Source organism: Ovis aries, chromosome 3, assembly GCF_016772045.2.
Source record: "Ovis aries strain OAR_USU_Benz2616 breed Rambouillet chromosome 3, ARS-UI_Ramb_v3.0, whole genome shotgun sequence".
NCBI lineage: Eukaryota > Metazoa > Chordata > Mammalia > Artiodactyla > Bovidae > Ovis > Ovis aries.
Genome location: NC_056056.1, coordinates 172,235,251 through 172,256,411, shown reverse-complemented (window position 1 = coordinate 172,256,411; position 21,161 = coordinate 172,235,251). Strand labels below are relative to the sequence as shown.

General features: G+C 45.6%; 1 protein-coding gene across 2 annotated transcripts in view; it reads left to right on the top strand.

The window, feature by feature from the left end:
- Window positions 1-21,161, top strand: part of PAH (phenylalanine hydroxylase) — a 114,385-nt gene that overhangs the window by 51,004 nt on the left and 42,220 nt on the right. For both annotated transcript variants that reach the window (XM_060413135.1, XM_004006675.5), the window contains one exon: window positions 19,155-19,243. In XM_060413135.1, coding sequence (XP_060269118.1) covers window positions 19,155-19,243 — 89 coding nt within the window. The remainder of the gene's footprint in view (window positions 1-19,154; window positions 19,244-21,161) is intronic.

Below are 21,161 nucleotides of genomic sequence, written 5' to 3'. Positions count from 1 at the left end.
AACCAAAACATAAAACGGAAACCATATTGAAACAAATTCAATAAAGATTTTAAAAATTGTGCTGGTGCTAGGTTGCTTCAGTTGTTTCTGACTCTGTGTGACCACATCAAGATATCTTAAAAAAAAATTTCAAAGGTAATCTCTACCATGAAAGACCAGGATTTGGTGAGAGGATGTAGTTTAGGGATGCAGAATAGTGGCTGTCATAGTTAGACATTTAATAGCTGTTCCTTTTCCCCTTCCTCAAGATAGCTGTTTCTTTTATTAGTTGTCTTTAGTTGCCTCCTACTGCAATTTTTATACATTTTCCATTGGTGGATTTTTATGCTCTCAAAATTTCCCAGTCTCTAGAGGTAGGATGATTAGGGTGTCCAGGGTGCTTTCTGTTTAAATATAATGTCAGGACAAATTCTTTAGTAATCTCTGTTGCGTCTCATGGTCTCTCCCTGTGTGCTTCTCATAAGCTGGAGCTCTTTGGTTCCTTGTTCTTAGGACTGTCATTGTCTCTTCCACTAGATTACAAGCTCCCTGTAGGCAGGGAGAGTCTCTTACCTACATTAATATCCTTAGAGATACATAGCTCTCAGCAATTATTTGTGCATGAGTGACTAAACAGAGCAATTGTCAAGACTTGCTCTGCCCACTTGTTTACTTACTGAAATTGCTACCGAATCCAAACTGGTTCTGCTCTGTCACATGATGGACTAGTAAATCAGGAGACAAGTTGTTGGGGACAAGGAATAGTGACTTTATTCAGAAAGCCAGCAGACTGAGAAGATGGCAGACTGATGTCTCAAAGAACCATCTTACCCCAGTCAGCCTTTGGGCTATTTTACTAAACATAGTCTGAATTATATTTTTATGTTAAAAAGAGAAGTTAGTTGTCTATTGCAAACTTCTTGGTGCAGGAATCCTTTGTTCTTACAGTGTCCCTGTAGGTCAGGTCATGATGTTCCTGTGAATCTGCAACAAAACAAATGCTATTTTCTGTTTTTCAGCTTTTTACCCATATATGTATAAAGGCCAGAGCCCTGAGAATGGGCTATCCTGTATATTTTAAGTTCTAGGCAACATTCTTTTACAAAAGGTGGAGAGCCAGTGTGACTAACCACTGGCAGCAGAGCACAAAGGTTAAAATAAAAGAAACATCTAATATGGAGTCATATTTGTTCTTCCTTATTACGAAATATTGCCCTGGAGAGGAGTTAGGGCAATAGAGTGTAGGAATTTCATGGGCTTGGCCTTGGAGAGGCTTCAGTTCACACCCTACTTTTTCCACTTATTGGCTTTGAGACCCTTGACAAGTCTCTTTAACAGCCCTGACCTCTTTTTTTCACAGGACTTCTGTGAGGATTAAATGAGATCTTGCATAGTCAGTGCTTAAAACAGTGCCCAGCTGGATAAATGATAGTATGTGGTGGTTGTTGAACTGATGAGCCATGCTAATAGGTGACTATTAACTAAAGACCAGAGTTTCCATTAGGGATAATGCTTTGCATTGTATAGTTCTGTTGATTTTGACAAATGCATAATGTCAGGTGTTTGCTATTTCATGTCATACAGAATGGTTTCAGTGCTCTCAAAATGCACTGCGCTCCACCTGTTCATCCCTCCCTCCTTCCCCTTTCTCCCTGGTAATCACCTATCTTTTTACTGTCTCCATGATTTTGACTTTTCTGGAATGTTATGCTGTATGAATATGGAACCACAGACTATATATTCTTTTTAAAAATATTTATTTATTTGGCCTTGTTGGGTCTTTATTAGGTCTTAGTTACGTTATGTGGGATCTTTTGTTGCAGACTCTCTAGTTATGGCATGAGGCCTTAGTTGCTCTGAAACATGTGGGATCTTAGTTCCCCAGCCAGGAACTGAACCTGTGTCCTGTGCATTGCAAGGCAGAATCTTAACCACTGGACCACCAGGGATGTCCCTATATCCTTTCAGACTGTTTTGTTTGTTTGTTTGTTTCATTTGGCAGGTTTCCTTCATGCCTTTTTGTGACTTGATGGCTCATTTTTTGGTAATCACTGGATAGATGTACTGCATCTCATTTATCCATTTTGCTCAATCTATTGAAGGATATTTTGGCTGCTTCTAAATTTTGGCAATTATGGATGAGGCTGTTAAACATTCACGTGCAGGTTTTTCTGCTTTCAAAGTTTTCAACTCATTTGGGTCACTACTTAGAAGTGATTGCTGAGATGAACTATTTTTTCCTATATAATCAAAAATTTTTTTTCTGTTGTAAAATTTAAAATCAAAAGCTTTTTTTTTGGCCACAACATTAAAGACTAGCTCAAGAGGACTTCAGTCTTCACAGTTGAAGATAACATGTTAATAATTACTGCAGAGATGCTTTAAAATGAGACATAAGACTGCACACTCCCCTCCAACCCCCCACCCCACATAAAAAGACTCCTCTGAAACCATCCTAGGGGATCTCTTCTCTTCCCGCCCTTGCTCTCTTGTGGCTGTAACCAAGACCAGGAAGTCCATCCTGGGTGTCTGCCCTTGCTGAGAGTGGCAGCCATGCATGCAGGCTCTGGTCACCGGTGGGGAGGGGGGTACTTGGAATTCCTCCTCAAATTAACCCTATCTGCTTCCCTTCTTCTTCTACCTTCTGAGTGAGCTGCTTCCCTGATGACCTCCTTCTCTTGCTTTTCCGGCCACCTGCTCCCAACAGGAGCCTCAGGCCCTCAGGGCAAAGGGCCTGCCGGATCCTGGGGCGAGCTCTGCCTTGCTGGGAGCAGGTGGAGGCCCGGCCAGCTGGGGCCCTGGGGTAGAAATTCAAAGCAATTGACAGGCAGGCAGGCAGCCCCTCAGGGAGGCAGGGAAGATGTACATAGATCAGCTGAAGGGCTGGCAGCCTGAACTGAAGGCTCAGAAAACAGATGTGGAAGAGCAGTTAGGAGCCCAGACTCCGGAACCAGGACACCCACTTGGTGTGATTTTGGGCAGATTATTGATCATCATAGTTTATCACTGTATTGAATTCAAGTAAGAAGTCTCTGTCTTACAAGATTAATGAACTAACACCAGTGGTGTATTGAGGACAGCCCAGAGCACATTCAAGGGCTTAATAGAGGTTCACTATTCTTAGTGTTATCATCATTGTTATTATAAGTAATGACTTGAGCACAGGAGCCAGAAAAGCCAGCCGGTACACAACTACATTTTCAGAGGTTCTGGGAACTGGAAAATGACCTCAGAGATCATGCAGCCCAACATCCTCCTTAATTTTTCATCCAATAAAATCAGAGGCCACAGCTTGTCTTCAGGCACAGAGTGAATTCTGTGCAGTTGTGGGCAAGCGGGTGTCGAGCACCGCTCTATGCCGAGCACCATGCTTGGAGCTGGAGGGAGAGAGAGAGCTGGCAGGGCTTGTCCTTAGGGAGCTCACAGGCTGACGAGGGCACCTGGGCAGCCTGATGAATGCAGAAGAGGGGTGGGTGCTGTGATGGAGACATGGCTGGTAGAATTCGGCCTCAGTTCCACCTTAACTCTGAGGACCCAGCAAGTGTGAAAGTGAGGAAGCCCATACTCTGACATCGAGGCACCACGTCATCAATGTTGGGCTCATCAGAGGTAGAATGTGACACAGGTCTGATTCCCTGGTGGGGCCCAAAGTGGCAGGGTATTGAGTTTAACATTGGGTCGATATTTTACCTAGTGAGGAAAACACTGCTCAGACTAACCCTCTAAAACACTATGTGTCTCAGGACCCTTGTTTCTTTGGAGGGTTCTTCACCCCGGCCCATATTGGTTGCCCTTCCCTGGCATAGTTTCCTGACCCTTGCACCTGCTGAAAGACATGGCCCTTTGGGTTTCTGGGTTAGTTTTTGTGAACTGGAGTCTGGGCCCAGAAACAGATTTTTTTGTTTTTTTAAGGGGAAATAGCCACCCCTTTGCAGAATTATTCTTTCCGTCAAACTCCATGGGAGGATGATTAGAAGAAAGCATCTTCGTAGATCTGAACCTTTGATTCTTTCATTCAACAAAGTGCCCTTTCTATTAAGGGGCTCAGATCTCAGGGGTGAGTCTGACAACAGGCTGAAGGAGGGGGAGATCTGAGCCCCTCAAATCAATTGGGCTAAATCACTTTCCATTCTAGTTGTTAAACCATTCAAAAGGCCGTATGGGTGCTAGAAAATGAAAGTTTTCAGTTTCTTAACTGCTGAAGTTCCCCACCCAAAACAGCTTAAGGGAAGGCTAATTATGGTGACAAGTTAAAGAAGCCCCAGCCTTCTCAGATGGCTCCTGGCCGATAGGAATTTAATAGGATTTTAATCCATAGAGTCTTTTGAATACTTGAGGTCTATTCTCCTGTGCCCCTGTCTCCTGATGAACTCAAATCCTTCTTCAACCCAACATGAAAGAGTGTTAATATCTTCCATCGATTAGTCTCCTAATCCTTTTACCTTTCTCTTCGAATCTTTTGCATGACATTACATTTAGCTGGGGGCGGGGGATGTAAAATTCCTGCATGGAGCCAGATTGCAGCCAGGAGAAGCAGATGGACAAAATGTCTTGGCTAGACTGAGGTGTAGGATCATCACCTTTCGAGAAATTTATCTGTTTGGAGTTATTTTCCAGGAGCAATTGGATTTGAGAGTTCTTTTCCAAGAGCAGTTGGGTAGATTTTGTTCAAATTGGGGGTGATTACAAGGGTCTCGGTGTGGGAACAAAGCGTGTCCAGATTGCCAGGACAACTGTATTTTCTGTGGGGAGTAGAAAGGCTATTTATTTACTTCTTCATCTATCTACTACCTATCTAGCCTGGAGGTGCTTATGATCTTGTCTTTTTTATTTGGATTAATTCCTGAAGCAATGATTTAAGTGGAAAAATTATTGCAGAAGACAAAATAATGTGATATTTATTCCCTCGCTCTTCTATGCCCTGCTCCCCTCCCAACCCACTTGAGTTTTTCTCTTTTCTGCTTCAGCATCGCTGCTCTGAAAGGTAGTGTCATGATAAGGCTGAAGCTTCAGACCCATCATGGGAGGAAGAAGGGTAGGGTTCCCGGGAGGAGTCTGAATAGCCCCTGGGATTGTGGGCAAAATTGTACATGTGCACCTGCTTGCATATATTTTAGGAGAGAGGATTTTCAAAGGGGTCATGGTTCTCAAAGAGTTGAGATCCTGTAGAGAGAAGTTGCTTAGGGCAGGAGGGGGCTCCAGATGGTCAGGATATTTCTCCATTTCTACCACCTGCACCTGCCTTTCCTCTGGTTCTTCCTCTGCTCTACTCTTCCATCATCTTCCCTTTATCTCCCCCTCACTTCTGAACCTCCTCCCTTGCATTTCACGTGGCCCCACATGTGTCTCATGGCTGGAGATGCTCGTGGACCTGGGTCTGCTGGAGACCTGGGATCTGCATGTTCATAAAGACATACAGGATTGATTGACAGCCTTTTCCAGTCTACCTGGATGCTTGCTACCTGTGGCAACATCACTCTAAGTCCTCTGGCAGCTGGGGATGGGACTTTTGTTTCAGTAGCCTGCCTCATCGCGACAAGCATACCCACAGCTAAAAGGACAAACCTGTTTGTGAAGAGATGGCAGCAGCCCTGAAGCTGGAGGCTGGCCTAGGGCTTGCCCTCTTGCAAGCTGTCAGAAGCATGTCTGTTCACAGTGAGGGAAGATCCTGAGTAAATGCGGTTTCTGAGGCCAGTCTCCTTCCCAGGTTCCAGGGCTTCAAGCTGAGGAACATCATAAGATTATAAGCAGGCTTTCATTCTAACAGGAATTCCTTATTTGCGGGCCAAATCCAAAATATTTTCCCCTTAGGTTGTCTCCCTGATGCTTTGCAACTCAACTGGCCAGAGTAAGCAGATAATGTGAGTTTTATTCTCCATATTAGGAAATGAGGCAGAGGTACACTTGAATGGCAGTGTGGATTTTGGAGTCTTCATTTTTCCAGTTAAATTCCTGGGCTGTAGTTTTTTGACCAAGTTGCTTGCCCTCTGTAGGCCTAGATTTTCTTGTCTGTGAAATGAAGATATCTGTGTGCCAGTGCAGTTGTATAAATTCTGTGATATGATTGTACAATGTGCCTAGCATAAAGGATCCATGCAAAAAGGTCAGGAAACTCATGCCTAGTCTTTTCTAAGGATACCCAATGAATCTCATGGTGGAGACACAGTCAGAATCTCCAAAGTCCTGATCTTTGATAAAGAAAGGCTACCATGATATGCTATTTGGATCAATCTAAAAGATGGTGAAGATTACAAAGAATTAGACTGGGAACACCCTTTCTCTCTATACAGATGTGTTCCCTCAGTTGAAGGAAGTAAAAAGAGAATATTAAATGCTTATAATGGAATGTCAATTTGCCATTGATGCTGAGTTGAGGGAGCAGCGTAGCAAGTAAAAAAGAGCAACTACTTGAAAAGAGTCAGGAGCCAGGATGTGAATTCCTATTCTGTACAATGCCAGCTAGGCTTGAATCCCATCTGACTTCCTGCCAGCTGGGAGACCTCATTACCTCTCCTTCTTCATCTGTAAAATAGAGCTGAGATCCACTCTGTCACTTTCTGGGTCTCACAGGGGAATCATGCAAGATACTCAGTATGTTAGGATGTTTGATGGATTGAGTTGAACTTGCTTGAGTTGAAGAGGCCCTTGATCTTAGATATCCTTAAGCCTCAGTAAGGAGGGAGCTTTATGGTCTATTGCTGCTGTTCAGACACTAAGTCATGTATGACCCTTTGCAACCTCATGGACTGCAGCCTGCCAGTCCCCTCTGTCCATGGGATTCCACAAGCAGTACTGGATTTCTTTCTCCAGGGTATCTTCCTGACCCAGAGATGGAACCCATGTCTCCTGCATTGGCAGGCAGATTCTTTACCATTGAACCACCAGGGAAGCAACCACAGCTTAGTATCAGGCTATTTGCTACCACCAGCTCCTTGGGGTGGACACTCACCAGGCTAATGACAGATAGAGAGTTGATGTCAGCCACTCCTTCACTGGGACGAGCCCCGTCTAGAAGCCAGGGAGCCAACTTCCTGTGTGGGATGATGTGAGGGCCCCTGGAAATGATCTCTCACTCACAAAGATGACTTCCTATGAACATAGCTTGGATGTTTGATATTATCCGTGTGACTCTGTGTCATATTGGAGATAGCACTGATCTAGGAGATGGAAGGCCAGCTTCGCATTCAGATTTCCTGCCCTTTCCACTTTGCTCTACTTTTCTTCCCTCCTTTCCTTTTTTTCCTTCTCTTCTTCCTCATCCTTCTGACAACATTCATTACCAAAAGCAGTAGCCTCTTTTTTTGTTTTTTTTTTTGTTATCTGCCTCTTTGAAATATTTGTAACATTTGACAGCATTTTTCTCCCTGGAATCCTCTCTCTCCTTCGTATTTGCTAAATCACATGGGTCTTACTTATTAAAATCCTGACGATTGGGGTTTTCTTCCTTTTTCTTTTACATCTTCTCCAGACCCAGAGTCTGCTTTACCACCTTCTTGTTGTTCATTCACATTTATGCCCTAATTCAGTGGATCGTTCATCCATTCAACTCATATATATTGAATACCCATTCAGCAGCAGCCACATGGAGGGATGCATTAGGGAAAATCAGTCACGTGGTGCCTTGACTCATGTGTCTTGTGATGCTGTTCAGCCATGTCTGTGTAGGGATAGGGGAGTGGGTGTGTGCCAGGCACACCAAGAATCTACCTTGAGGCCAGTCTTGGGCATGGTGGGGAGAGGGGAGCAAGGGTTGGGGAGGGGCTTCTGTTGGGGGACAGACATTATATGGAAGAGGCTTTAAATGCATTCTGTTTGCACCAATGTAGTTTGACCATAACTCCAGAGGCAAGTAGCTGGTAATCAGATCTCACTGCAATGTGGTATTCAGTATTTGGGAACATAGTGAACATCCCCATCAAGAAGTAATTAATAAGATAAGTGACATCTTAAAATGGCTGTTGGGAGGACAGCTCCAGTTTAGATTTGTGATTGGAATACATGCCCTTTTCTTTGTTCATCATTTCACTGGCATCTCTCACTCATTCCATCCATTTATTCATTTTGACACCTTTTCAGTCTTTACTTCCTGGTAGATGCCTTTTGGAGAAGGCAATGGCAACCCACTCCAGTACTCTTGCCAGGAGAATCCCATGATGGAGGAGCCTGGTGGGCTAGGGTCCATGGGGTCACTAAGAGTCGGACACGACTGAGCGACTTCACTTATACTTTTCACTTTCCTGCATTGGAGAAGGAAATGGCAACCCACTCCAGTATTCTTGCCTGGAGAATCCCAGGGACAGAGGAGCCTGTTGGGCTGCTATCTATGGGGTCGCACGGAGTCAGACACGACTGATGCGACTTAGCAGCAGCAGCAGCAGGAGCAGCTGATGCCTTTTACTCACCTGGTTTCATTCTCATTTTGATACGTGGATGGAGGGGATCACATGCTTTGTCTGGCCTGTCAGTGATAGTGAGCCCTGCCTCCACCATGCTTCCATTCCATCCAGGAGGAGGGAACTGGCTTGGTACCATCATCTGCATTTGGCTCACCCATTCTTGCCAAGACCTTCACAGAGAGTGTTCTTTCTTCAGAAAGAAAATGGAAGCTCCTTAAAGGAGAAACCCAATGCCCTCAAAGGCATTCATCCTTCTCTGCTGGGCTGGAGGCCATGGCCTCAGAAAAGACATCCAGGAGCCTTGGAAGGGGGAGGAGTGAACACCCATCTATTTTGGGCCTTGGAAGCCGAGGATTTATTGCTCTCCCTGAGACAGGCAGGAGGCAGAAGTCTGGGGCAAGCCTGGGTGCCTTGCTGGCTACACCCTGGGGCTGGTGAGCATCTGGTGGAGGGAGGGGGTCAGATGGGATTCAACCTGCACCTTGAACTGCTATAAATCTTCCTGGCCAGGAAGCAGGCTCCAGCCAGGCCTGTGGGGGGTGGGGTGGTGGTGGTGGTGGTGGTGATGCTTTTTGCTCAGGAGCACCCCTGAGCCAGCCGCCCCTCGGCGTCCAGGCTGAGCAGTTGACCCCGACTTAATGAGACTACAACGTGGGTGTCCAGGGCCAGCTCTCCCGTGGGCTGCTTCCCTTGGAGCCAAATCAATATTTATTAATGATCTGCCCCCCTCACCCCACCCCCGGATGCCTCTGGCTTCACAGAGGCCCTCTGTTGCACCAGCCTGCCGGAGCCATTCATTAACTGCTGAGCCCTGCCGCCTGTGAGGCCGTGGAGGGGCTCACAGAGGCCAGCCCACCACGGAGGTATTTGCAAAGGTCATTAATGAGCTAATCTGATTTCACTTTTCCAAACAGAAGCCTGGGTCGCTGGGGTCAGTCTCTATTCCCAGCTTTGTGAGTGAGTCTGGTTGGGACGGGAGAGGCCTGTGACCATCACTGAAGAAGAGAAAGGGAATAGGAAGGGGTCTTGGAAGAACCTAGAACTTGCATGTTAAAAAGTTACCACTTCTAAAGCCAGGGTGCCTGATAGAAGGTGGGGGAAGACCTGGGGCTGTCCTAGGGATTTTCTGTTAGCCCCTCTAAATTCCTGTCTTAGTTTGTCATTTCCTCCCCCTCTGTAGATGGGAGAACAGAAATCTAAAATCAGGGGTCCCCCACTCTCACTTTATTCTAAACCAGCCCAGTGGTTCAGTGCACGAGCTGCCCCAGTTCTGATTCCAGCCCTGCCAGCTCTGTAATCTTGAACAAGTCACCTCATCTCTCTGACCTTCAGGGTGCTCTGTTAATAACACAAAAATAATCCTGTCTACCCCCTAGGGCTTCCCTGGTAGCTCAGATGGTAAAGAATCTGCCTGCAATGCAGGAGACCTGGGTTCTATCCCCGGGTTGCGAAGATCCCTGGAGTAGGAAATGGCAACCCACTCCAGTATTCTTTCATGGAGAATTTCATGGACAGAGGAGACTGGTGGGCTATAGTCCATGGGGTTGCAAAGAGCTGGCCATGACTGGGTGACTAACACCAACACCTGCCAGGGTTACTCTGAGAATTAAAACAGACAGTGGAAGTCAAGTGCTTAGCACATCATTTGGTGGCCGGGAAGCTCTCAAAAAGTGTAACTTTAAAGGAAAAAAGCAGTTACTGTAACCTTGAGACTGGGAAAATTGGAAGAACCCATAAGTTGATGATGGGGACATGGGTAAGTGTCCTATCCTGGCCAACAGTGGCCTGCGGGACCTTACTTAACCAGACAAGTGTGTTCTGAGCATTTTCTGAATGATGATGGGGCCCAGAAGCTACCAGGAGCCCCTGGACTTGGATGAGGGCCCCATGGCCTCACTCTGCCACCTGGGTCTCCCTGACAGTCTCCCTGACGGAGTCCTAGGGATTGTTAAGCTGCTTCAACCTTTGTCTTCTCTTTGCCAAGACTTAACACCTGGGGGATTTCCTGGTGGCTCAGATGGTAGAGTCTGTCTGCAATGTGGGAGACCTGAGTTTGATCCCTGAATCGAGAAGATCCCCTGGAGAAGGAAATGGCAACCCATTCCAGTATTCTTTCCTGGAAAATCCCATGGATGAAAGAGCCTGGAAGGCTACATACAGTCCCTAGGGTCGCAGAGTTGGACACGACTGAGCGACTTCACTTTGCCGAGACTTGAATCCTTTGAGTCTTTGCAACCCTCTCAAGTTCTCTGATTTTTTTTTTTTTTTCCCACCAAGAGGCTTGAACCAAGCCATGTGGCCCAAGTACAGAGTGTTTTCCTTTTGGAGGAGAGGAAAAGAGAAAAGGCGAGAAGAGAAGAGAAAAGAAAAGGAGAGGAGAAGAAACGAGAAATCAGCCAAAGCTGAAAGTAAGCTGGTTCTGCTGCCCTCTGGCGTTCAGCTGGAAGCTGACCAGCACGCCTGGCTCTGAACCCGGGTGGAGACAAAGAAGCTTGTTTCTGGAGCAGAGCCTTGTTTCTTTGGGAAGCAGTAGGGTCAGGCATTTGGGGAGCTGAAGAAACACAGTGACGGTGCTTCTAAGAACAAGTCAGGCTGACACATAGATTGACTGAAAGTGTATTTTCATGAGTCGCCTAGCCAGCGTTAGCCCTCCACATAGGCATATGAAACCCTAAAAAGATTGTAGCAGCTGAGAATGCAATAGCCTACATTTTTTGCAGGGGAAACTGAGCCCAAGGTCAGAAAACTTGTTAACATCAGAGCAGAGCCTGTTTGAGAAGGCGCTTCTGACTCCAGCCTCCCCTCTTTCCTCCCGTTCCCTCCCCTCCTCCTCTCCCTTCTCTCCGTCATTCGTCTCCTCCTCCTTTTTCTTCTGCCTCATCACCACTGAACTTTTCCCATCCTAGTGGTTAACACCAGTGCAACACTTACTGTGGCCAGCCTCTCTGCTAAAATGTGTCCCATTTCCTCTAGCATTTAACACAAGTGTGTGCGTGCTCACTCGTGTCCGACTCTGAGACCCCAAGGACTGTAGCCCACCAGGCTTCTCTGTCCATGGGATTTCCCAGGCAGGAATACTGGAGTGGGTGGCCACTGCCTCTTCCAGGGGATCTGCTGACCCAGAGTTTGAATCTGCGGCTCCTGCATTGGCAGGCGGATTCTTTACCACTGAGCCTCCTGAACGTATGTAATGATGCAGTAATATGGAAAGACAGTTTTAATTCATTTTGTGGTTAAAGAAACTAAGGCTCTGAGAGATAAAGTGCTTGCTGAGTTGCACAACTGGTTGGATTCCTAGCCTCGCTGGAAGACTTTGTGCTCTGCTCCCTGTATTATATTAAGGGCAGAGAAAACACAAAAGCAAAGTCCCCGGAGTTTGTAGCTGAACAGTCCTAATGCAGGCATTCCTCTTCTATCATGCTTTGCTTTACCGTTCTTCACAGGTACTGTATTTTTTACAAATGGCAGGTTTGTGAAAGCCCTATATGGAGCAAGTCCATAGCCTTCATTTTTCCAACAGTGTTTGCTCACTTCCTGTCTCTGTATCCTATGCTGGTGGTTCTCACAATATTTCAGCTTATCTGATTATATTTGTCATGGTGATCTGAGATCAGTGATGTTACTACTATGACTTGCTGAAGGCTCAGATGATACTTAGCATTTTTAGCAAGTAAATATTTTAAAATTAAGATATATACATTGCTTTTTCAGATGTAACACTGCTGCACACTTCATAGACTATAGCATAGTGTAAAAACACAACTTTTATATGTCCTGGGAAACCTCAGAGTTCATGTGACTCACTCTGCTGTGATATTCTCAGTGGCTGCAGTTGTGTCTGACTTCACAAACCTATGGACTGTAGCCTGCCAGGCTCCTCTGCCCATGGGATTCTCCAGGCAAGAATACAGAAGTGGGTTTCCATGCCCTCCTCCAGGGGATCTTCCTGACCTAGGGATCGAACCTGCTTCTCCTGCATTGCAGATGGATTCTTTGCTACTGAGCCATCAGAGAATCCCTATTTCCAACATGAATCTGTGTTTATTATGTGCCAGACTCTGTTCTCAACAGATCACACATATTAACTCTTTTAAACGTATGTGTTCCTATAAAGTGGTGCTTTATTATCCCCGCTTTATTGGTAGGAAGACTAAAGCAGGGTTAATTATTTGTCCACTTGACTTCACATTCCAGGATGTCTGGCTCTAAGTGAGTGATCACACCATCATGATTATCTGGGTCGTGAAGACCTTTTTGTACAGTTCTTCTGTGTATTCTTACCACCTCTTCTTAATATCTTCTGCTTCTGTTAGGTCCCTACCATTTATGTCCTTTATTGAGCCCATCTTTGCATAAAATGTTCCCTTGGTATCTCTAATTTTCTTGAAGTGATCTCTAGTCTTTTCCTTTCTATTGTTTTCCTCTATTTCTTTGCACTGATCACTGAGGAAGGCTTTCTTATTTCTCCTTGCTATTGTTTAGAACTCTGCATTCAGATGGGTATATCTTTCCTCTTCTCCTTTGCTTTTCGCTGTCCTTCTTTTCACAGCTGTTTGTAAGACCTCCCCAGACAGCCATTTTGCTTTTTTGCATTTCTTTTTCTTGGAGATGGTCTTGATTCCTGTCTCCTGTACAATGTCATGAACCTCTGTCCATAGTTCATCAGGCACTCTGTCTATCAGATCTAGTCCCTTGAATCTATTTCTTACTTCCACTGTATAGTCATAAGGGATTTAATTTAGGTCATACCTGAATGATCTAGTGGTTTTCCCCACTTTCTTCAATTAAAGTCTGAATTTGGCAATAAGGAGTTCATGATCTGAGCCGCAGTCAGCTCCTGGTCTTGTTGTTGCTGACTGTATAGAGCTTCTCCATCTTTGGCTGCAAAGAATATCATCAGTCTGATTTCTGTGTAGACCATCCGGTGATGTCCATGTGTAGAGTCTTCTCCTGTGTTGTTGGAAGAGGGTATTTGTTATGACCAGTGCATTCTCTTGGCAGAACTCTATTAGCCTTTGCCCTGCTTCATTCTGTACTCCAAGGCCAAATTTGCCTATTACTCCAGGTGTTTCTTGACTTCCTAGTCTTGCATTCCAGTCCCCTATAATGAAAAGGATATCTTTTTTGGGTGTTAGTTCTAGAAGGTCTTGTAGGTCTTCATAGAACTGTTGAACTTCAGCTTCTTTAGCATTATTGGTTGGGGCATAGACTTGGATTACTGTGATATTGAATGGTTTGCCTTGGGAACGAACAGAAATCTTCCTGTCGTTTTTGAGACTGCATCCAAGTATTGCATTTTGGACTCTTTTGTTGACTATGATGGCTGCTCCATTTCTTTTAAGGGATTCCTGCCCGCAGTAGTAGATATAATGGTCGTCTGAGTTAAATTCACCCATTCCAGTCCATTTTAGTTCGCTGATTCCTAGAATGTCGATGTTCACTATTGTCATCTCCTGTTTGACCACTTCCAATTTGCCTTGATTCATGGACCTGACAGTCCAGCTTCCTGTGCAGTATTGCCCCCAGAGACCGCGTTCAAGCCTGGGTTGTCTGCCTGTGTAATCAGGGCCTTAACCATGGCTAGATTGTCCCTCCCTGAGAAACGGGGGACCTGATCTGGGCTGGGGACAAACTCTGGCTACTCCAGTCCCCTTGAGCCATGGCAAGGTCATGTCATATCTCTCCGACCTTCGCCCTGGGGTCTGGAGCCATGAGATGTTATATAAAATAGTTTCCTCTTCCTTTTCTATTTCCTGGCACTGCTTTTTTCTTCTTCAAGGACTTCCTGGCATTGTCATATTTTAAAATTTACTCATAGCTTATTCCTTGTCCCTCTCTCTCGGATGTGAGCCCCACAGGAGTGAGAAGTCCACTGTATTCACTCCTCAACGTCCAGAGCCTGGCAGTATAAGTGTTTAATACGTAGTCATGAAAACTCGTCTTGGAGGGCTAAGGGTCCCCCAAGTCAGAAGATGGTGCAGGGAGGAAAGGCTGGCTTGCTGTATCCCCAGGGGCAGCTGTTATTGCCAGAATTATGTATAAATTTCTGGCAAAATAGAGGCTGTGAATGGGCAGAGACAGGCAGCCTTGGAAGGGAAGGGACGGGGCAGCAACACACTAGAGAAACAGGGAGGCTCTTAGAGGGGGTCCTGAGTCCTGACTGACTACAATAGGAGATCCTTCCTTACGCCCTCCCAGACCCAAGCAGGGAACAGACCCATTTTCAGTGCTGACAACAGAGACCCATCATGCAAGGCTCTGGATTCAAGGAGAAAGAAAAGCTTGGAGAGAATTCAAGTGACAAAGTGGGAAGTCAGGTCTCATCTTCAGTGAGCTGAACGCGGGGCTGAGTCATCCCAGACTCCAAAGTCCAGCACCTGGGCCAGCGGAGGGCTGTGGAGGGACCTCTCCTCCCTGCCCCTCGGTCTCCCCTTCTGAAAATGGGGTGATAATGCCATCCCCACGGGGCTGGTATGAGAATTGGGTGAGGAAGGGTATGTAGTGTTTAGGACAGCGCCTGGCACGAAACAAGAGCTCTGTGAGGCTTAGCTGGAATTACTGCCACAATGTCTGTTCCTGTTATTATTATTGTAGGGAGCCCACCTTGAGAACCAGGCTGGACTTAGGGGCATGCAGACCTCCAGGTGGGAAACTAAAGAAAATCAGGCAGTCAGGCTCCAGAGCCAGCCCCTCTGCCCAGCCTCTTTGCTCCCCACTCCCGTACCTGAAAGGATGGATTTTGTGGTCCAGACCTGAGACCACAGCATCATCCAGGCCCAAGTTTGAATACTGAATCCACTGTTTCCAACAGTGTGTGTATTTGGGTTTATCACGTAACCTCCCCGCATCCCAGTTTTTTCATTTTCAATATGGGGATACCAGTAGTACCACCAGGCTTTCCTTGTGGCTCAGACAGTAAAGAATCCACCTGCAATGCAGGATTTGATCCCTGGGTCAGGACGATCCCCTGGAGAAGGGCATGGCAACCCACTCCAGTATTCTTGCCTGGAGAATTCCATGGACAGGGGAGCCTGGCAGCCTACAGTCCATGGGTCTCAAAGAATTGGACACAACTGAACAGTTAACACACACACAATCAGTTCAGTCAGTTCAGTTGCCCAGTCATGTACGAGGCTTTGAGACCCCAAGGACTGCAGCACACCAGGCCTCCCTGTCCATCACCAACTCCCAGAGTTTACTCAAACTCATGTCCATTGAGTTAGTGATGCCGTCCAACCATCAAATACTCTGTCATCCCCTTCTCCTCTTGCCTTCAATCTTTCCCAGCATCAGGGTCTCTTCAAATGAGTCAGTTCTTTGAATCAGATGGCCAAAGTATTGGCGTTTCAGCTTCAGCATCAGTCTTTCCAATGAATATTCAGGACTGAATTCCTTTAGGATGGACTGGTTGGATCTCCTTGCAGTCCAAGGGACTCTTAAGAGGCTTCCCCAACACCACAGTTCAAAAGCATCAGTTCTTCGGCACTCAACTTTCTTTGTAGTCTAACTCTTACATCCATACATGACTATTGGAAAAACCATAGCTTTGACTAGACGGACCTTTGTTGGCAAAGTAATGTCTCTGCTTTTGAATACGCTGTCTAGGTTGGTCATTACTTTCCTTCCAAGGAGTAAGCGTCTTTTAATTTCAAGGCTGCAGTCACCATCTGCAGTGATTTTGGAGCCCAAAAATAAAGTCTGACACTTTTCCGTTATTTCCCCATCTATTTGTTATGAAGTGATGGGACCAGATGCCATGTTGTTAGTTTTCTGAATGTTGAGCTTTAAGCCAACTTTTCCACTCTACTCTTTCACTTTCATCAAAAAGCTCTTTAGTTTTTTTGCTTTCTGCCATAAGGGTGGTGTCATCTGCTTATCTGAGGTTATTGATATTTCTCCTGGCAATCTTGATTCCAGCTTGTGCTTCATCCAGTCCAGTATTTCTCATGATGTACTCTGCATAGAAGTTAAATAAGCAGGGTGACAGTATACAGCCTTGATATACTCTCTTTCCAATTTGGAACCAGTCTGTTGTTCTATCTCCAGTTCTGTTACTTCCTGACCAGCATACAGATTTCTTCAGGAGGCAGATCAGGTGGTCTGGTATTCCCATCTCTTGAAGAATTTTCCACAGTTTGTTGTGATCCACACAGGGCTTTGGCATAGTCAATAAAGAAGAAGTAGATGTTTTTTTCTGGAACTCTCTTGCTTTTTTGATGATCCGACTCATCGAAGAGTACCCACCAATAGTACCCACAGCAATAGTACACACACACACACACACACACACACAATAGTACCCACCAATAGTACAAATACTAAGTAAAGTATTTGGAATTATACTCAGTGTTAGTTTTTACTATTAACAGAGGAGGAAGAAAGATTAGCATCTCAGATCTATGGAAAGGAGGCTGTTAAGTCGACCTTTATTACTTGTGTTCACATAATCATCTTGTTTTGATGGAATGCAGCTGTTTCCTGTCTGATGCTGTAATGTGTAGACCATGGGTGACAGTTCCCCAGTATGACCACTAGGTGGCACACATGTTCTTTCCTGCCTGACTTGAGCAAAGCCAGACAGAAATAAGGTGCAAACAGTGGAAAGCTACCTTTTATCATCCTGACGCTGGGCTGCATCCTTTGCCTACGTTCTCATTTACTCCTCACAGCCTCACAGCAGTCCCCAGATTAAAGGACATATTTCACCAAAAATGCTAAGCACAATTCCTGGCATATGACATGTTGCTGCTGTTTTTACAGAGTTGGGACTGAGACTCAGAGAGGGTGAGTAGGCAGCTGGAGCCTGGGTTCTAAAAGGTATACCCAACTGGCTGCAAGTTTAGCATCTTTCCCCCTAAAATTTCCTCCCTCTGTTCCCTCTCTGCACACAGAACTACAGTGCAGTCTGTTTCCTAACTTCGTGGAACTTAACAGTCCAAAATGTCCTCATCTCTGTTCATTCATTCCTGGGACAGTTCCGCTCTCAGTGTGCCTTCTTTCTCGAAGGCCACAGAGATCTGGGTGCTGCCACCTACTCTGCAGGACCCAGGCACTGTGGGTCACATCATTCAGACCCCATGTTCTCTCCCACTGTACTGCTACTGCTTCAGAGCAAGCCCGTGGGTTTTTAGGTACTGCATAGCATCTTCAAATCCCAAACTGCTGGATGGTATTTATTCCATGTCACCATGGCTTTGACAGTAAAATATTTTGCAAGGTTTCCTGGAAGCCCTTGGGAGGGAGATACATGAAAGGAAGATGGGTCGCAAGAGAAGGGTTCTTGGGCTTACTGCTGCTTACAATAGAAGGCTTCCCAGGTGGCACTGAAAGAAAGTGAAAGTGAAAGCTGCTCAGTGGTGTCCGACTCTTTGTGACTCCATGGATTGTCCATGGAATTCTCCAGGCCAGAATACTGGAGTGGGTAGTCTTTCCCTTCTCTAAGGGATCTTCCCAACCCAGGGATCAAACCCAGTTCTCCCACAGTGCAGGCAGATTCTTTACCAGCTGAGCCACAAGGGAAGCCCAAGAATACTGGAGTGGGTAGCCTATCCATTCTCCAGTGGATCTTTCCGACCCAGGAATTGAACTGGGGTCTCCTGCATTGCCGGTGATTCTTTACCAACTGTATCAGGGAAGCCTTGTGGTAAAGAACCCACCTGCCAATGCAGGAAACATAAGAGATGTGGGTTCAATCCCTGGGTTGAGAAGATCCCCTGGAGGAGGGCATGGCAACCCACTCCAGTATTCTCGCCTGGAGAATCCCATGAACAGAGGAGCCTGGCGGGCTAAAGTCCATAGCATCCCAAAGCGTCAGACATGACTGAAGTGACTTAGCATGCATAGAATGAATATTCCAGAATATATCTGGAACATATATCACATGAAATATTCTGCTGCTAAAGCAAACCATCAAACACCACTCCACTGTGCCATGATAGGTAGACAAGAGATGAATTTTGAGATCATTCAGGGAAAATCTCCAGGAAAGGGAATAGGTGAGGGAACATGTTTTAAGTGAAATAAGTGAGACAGGAAAAAAAAAAAAAAAAACATACTGAATGGTATCATTTATATGTGGAATCTTCAAAAAGAAAAAAAAAAGTAAATTCATAGAAACATAAAGTAGATAACTGGTTACCAGGGTCTTAATGGTGGGGAAATAGGGAGAGGCTGGTTAAAGGGTACAAACTTTTCAGCTATAAGATGAATGGGGTCTGAGACTTCCCCAGCCATTCAGTGGTTAAGACTCTGTGCTTCCAGTGCAGGGGGCATGGGTTCAATCCCTGGGGGCGAAACTAAGATCCCACACGCCGTGTGGAATGGCCCCCAAAACAAATGGGTCAGGCCTGAGGATCTAATGTAAAACATGGTGACTGTAGTCAACAACACTGTACTGTATTGTTGAAATTTGCAAAGAGAATAGAACCCTCAAAAGATTAATATGTGTGGTGATGGATGTGTTAATTAACCAGATGAGGGGAATCCTCTCACAATGTGTATGTCTATCAAACCATCATGATATACGCTTAAGCTATCGTTAGGATTTGTTACTGGCTTATTCAACTTCAGTGTTGAATAAACCAATAAATATATACAATTTGTTTCCAAGGAAAATGAGATTTGACTTTTGAGTAGGAATTTGGGGGTTGTCTGGGACCCCACTTGCCAGCACCATGGGCTTGCCTCATTGGAATTGATCCCCTGCTTCTGATCTTGGTGAGACCTTTGGCCACGTTACACGCATCTGCTAATCAGGCCTTTGTCCTTTCTGTGTTGCAGTGCCCTGGTTTCCAAGAACCATTCAGGAACTCGACAACTTTGCCAATCAGATTCTCAGCTATGGAGCTGAACTGGACGCAGATCACCCGGTGAGCCCGTGGCCCCGCCCATGAGGCTCCCTCAGTTCCCCCCTTCACCCCCTCCACCCCCTTTGGAGCGATGTGTCTTTGTTTGCTTGTATGACAAACATTTATTGAGTGTCTACTTAGACATCATCATTATCATGCTTATCTTTGAAGCAAATACAGATCACCATCCAGAAACTTATATATTTATCATATATGTATGTAAGGGATGGGTGTTCACACATGCACAAAAACACACGTGCACATATGTAAATCCCCTTTATTTCTGATTTAGTCCTACCACAGAGGTTTAAATCAAGTGCTTGGGCAACACTAAGCTACTAACAACTCCACTGGCTACAGTGGGGCAGTGGGGAGTGGTGACCTAGAACTGGATTTCAAAGCCTGAGAACAAGATGCTGGTCATATAAGGAACCAAGAGGCTCTAGGAGCCAAGGGAATAGCATATGCAAAGGCTCAGAGTCCTGATAGTATCTGGAATATTTGGACATGAATCTGAGCAAACTCCAGGAGATGGTAAAAGACAGGGGAGCCTGGCATGCTGAAGTCCATGGGGCGCAAAGAATTGGAAACAACTCAGCTACTGAACGACAACAGCAATATTTGGGGAATGGCTGAGTTGATGTGTTAGGCGTGAGGGTGAGAGTGTCAGGAGATGAAGCTGGGCGGTGGATTATGGTCAGATTTTAAAAGATCTGATGTGTCAGATAGAGCATTTGACTGTATCCTGTATCCATTCATATTTTTAAGTAGAGGACCAAGGTTGGAGTCTTATTCTCCTTTTTAGGGTGGAGAGCTCTAGAAGGAGCAGCCTTCTAGAGGCTGAGAGGTGAGGCTTCTAGCGGTGAGAAATGCCACCATTGCGTTGACTGTCATTTACTCTCCGACCAGGCAAATGGTTCCTCAGTCTTTAAACGACTTGGAGGCTATTTCTACTGTAACTCACTTAGAGCCTCTGCATTTTATCAGGACTGTTTTCTCCTCCATCTCAGCTATGTGGTCTTTACCGCTGAGCAGGTTGTGAACGTGCTCTTCACAAAGGCTCTTTTCAGTAAGCAAAGCTGATGTTCCCATTGTACTGACGGAGTCACTGAGGCACAACAAAAGTAAATGAGTCATCCCTAAGTCAGCCTAAACTTTGGATCCTTCGACTCTTTCATCTGTGCTCATAGTACCTGAGGACAGAAGTCTAACCAGTGTCAGAAATTCAGGCCCGTTTACAGAGACAAAGAGCAAGCTATTTGGGCAGGCAACCCACTCCAGTGTTCTTGCCTGGAGAATCCCAGGGATGGGGGAGCCTGGTGGACTGCCGTCTATGGGATCGCACAGGGTTGGACACGACTGAAGCGACTTAGCAGCAGCAGCCTTTTAAAATATGAACAGTTGTTGCTTGTTCCAATTCAAATAGTAAACCCCTTAGAGTGGACTCAAAAGTGTAGAAAAGCATGAGGAAGAATATGAAGATCATCCCTAATCTTAGTTATTTCTCTTTTTTCTCTTGGTTCTATTCTGCATTTTTTTTAACTTGGAGAAGGTGTTTTATAAGCAGAAGCAAAGGTGAATTTCCTCCAGCTTCTATACTTCAAAACAGAAAAAAATCACCTGTTATACTGTCCAAAACCATCAATATTTTATTAATTCATTTATTTAGACACCCGTGAGTACACATGACGCTTCCCGGGTGGTGCAGTGGTAGAAGGAAATGGGAACCCACTCCGGTATTCTTGCCTGGAGAATCCCATGGAGGAGGAGCCTGGTGGGCTGCAGTCCACAGGGTCGCAAAGAGTGGTAAAGAATCTGCCTGCCAAATGCAGGAGATGGAGGAGACTCGGGTTCGATCCTTGAGTCGGGACGATCCCCGGAAGTAGGAAATGACAACCCACTCCAGTATTCTTACCTGGGAAACCCCTTGGACAGAGGA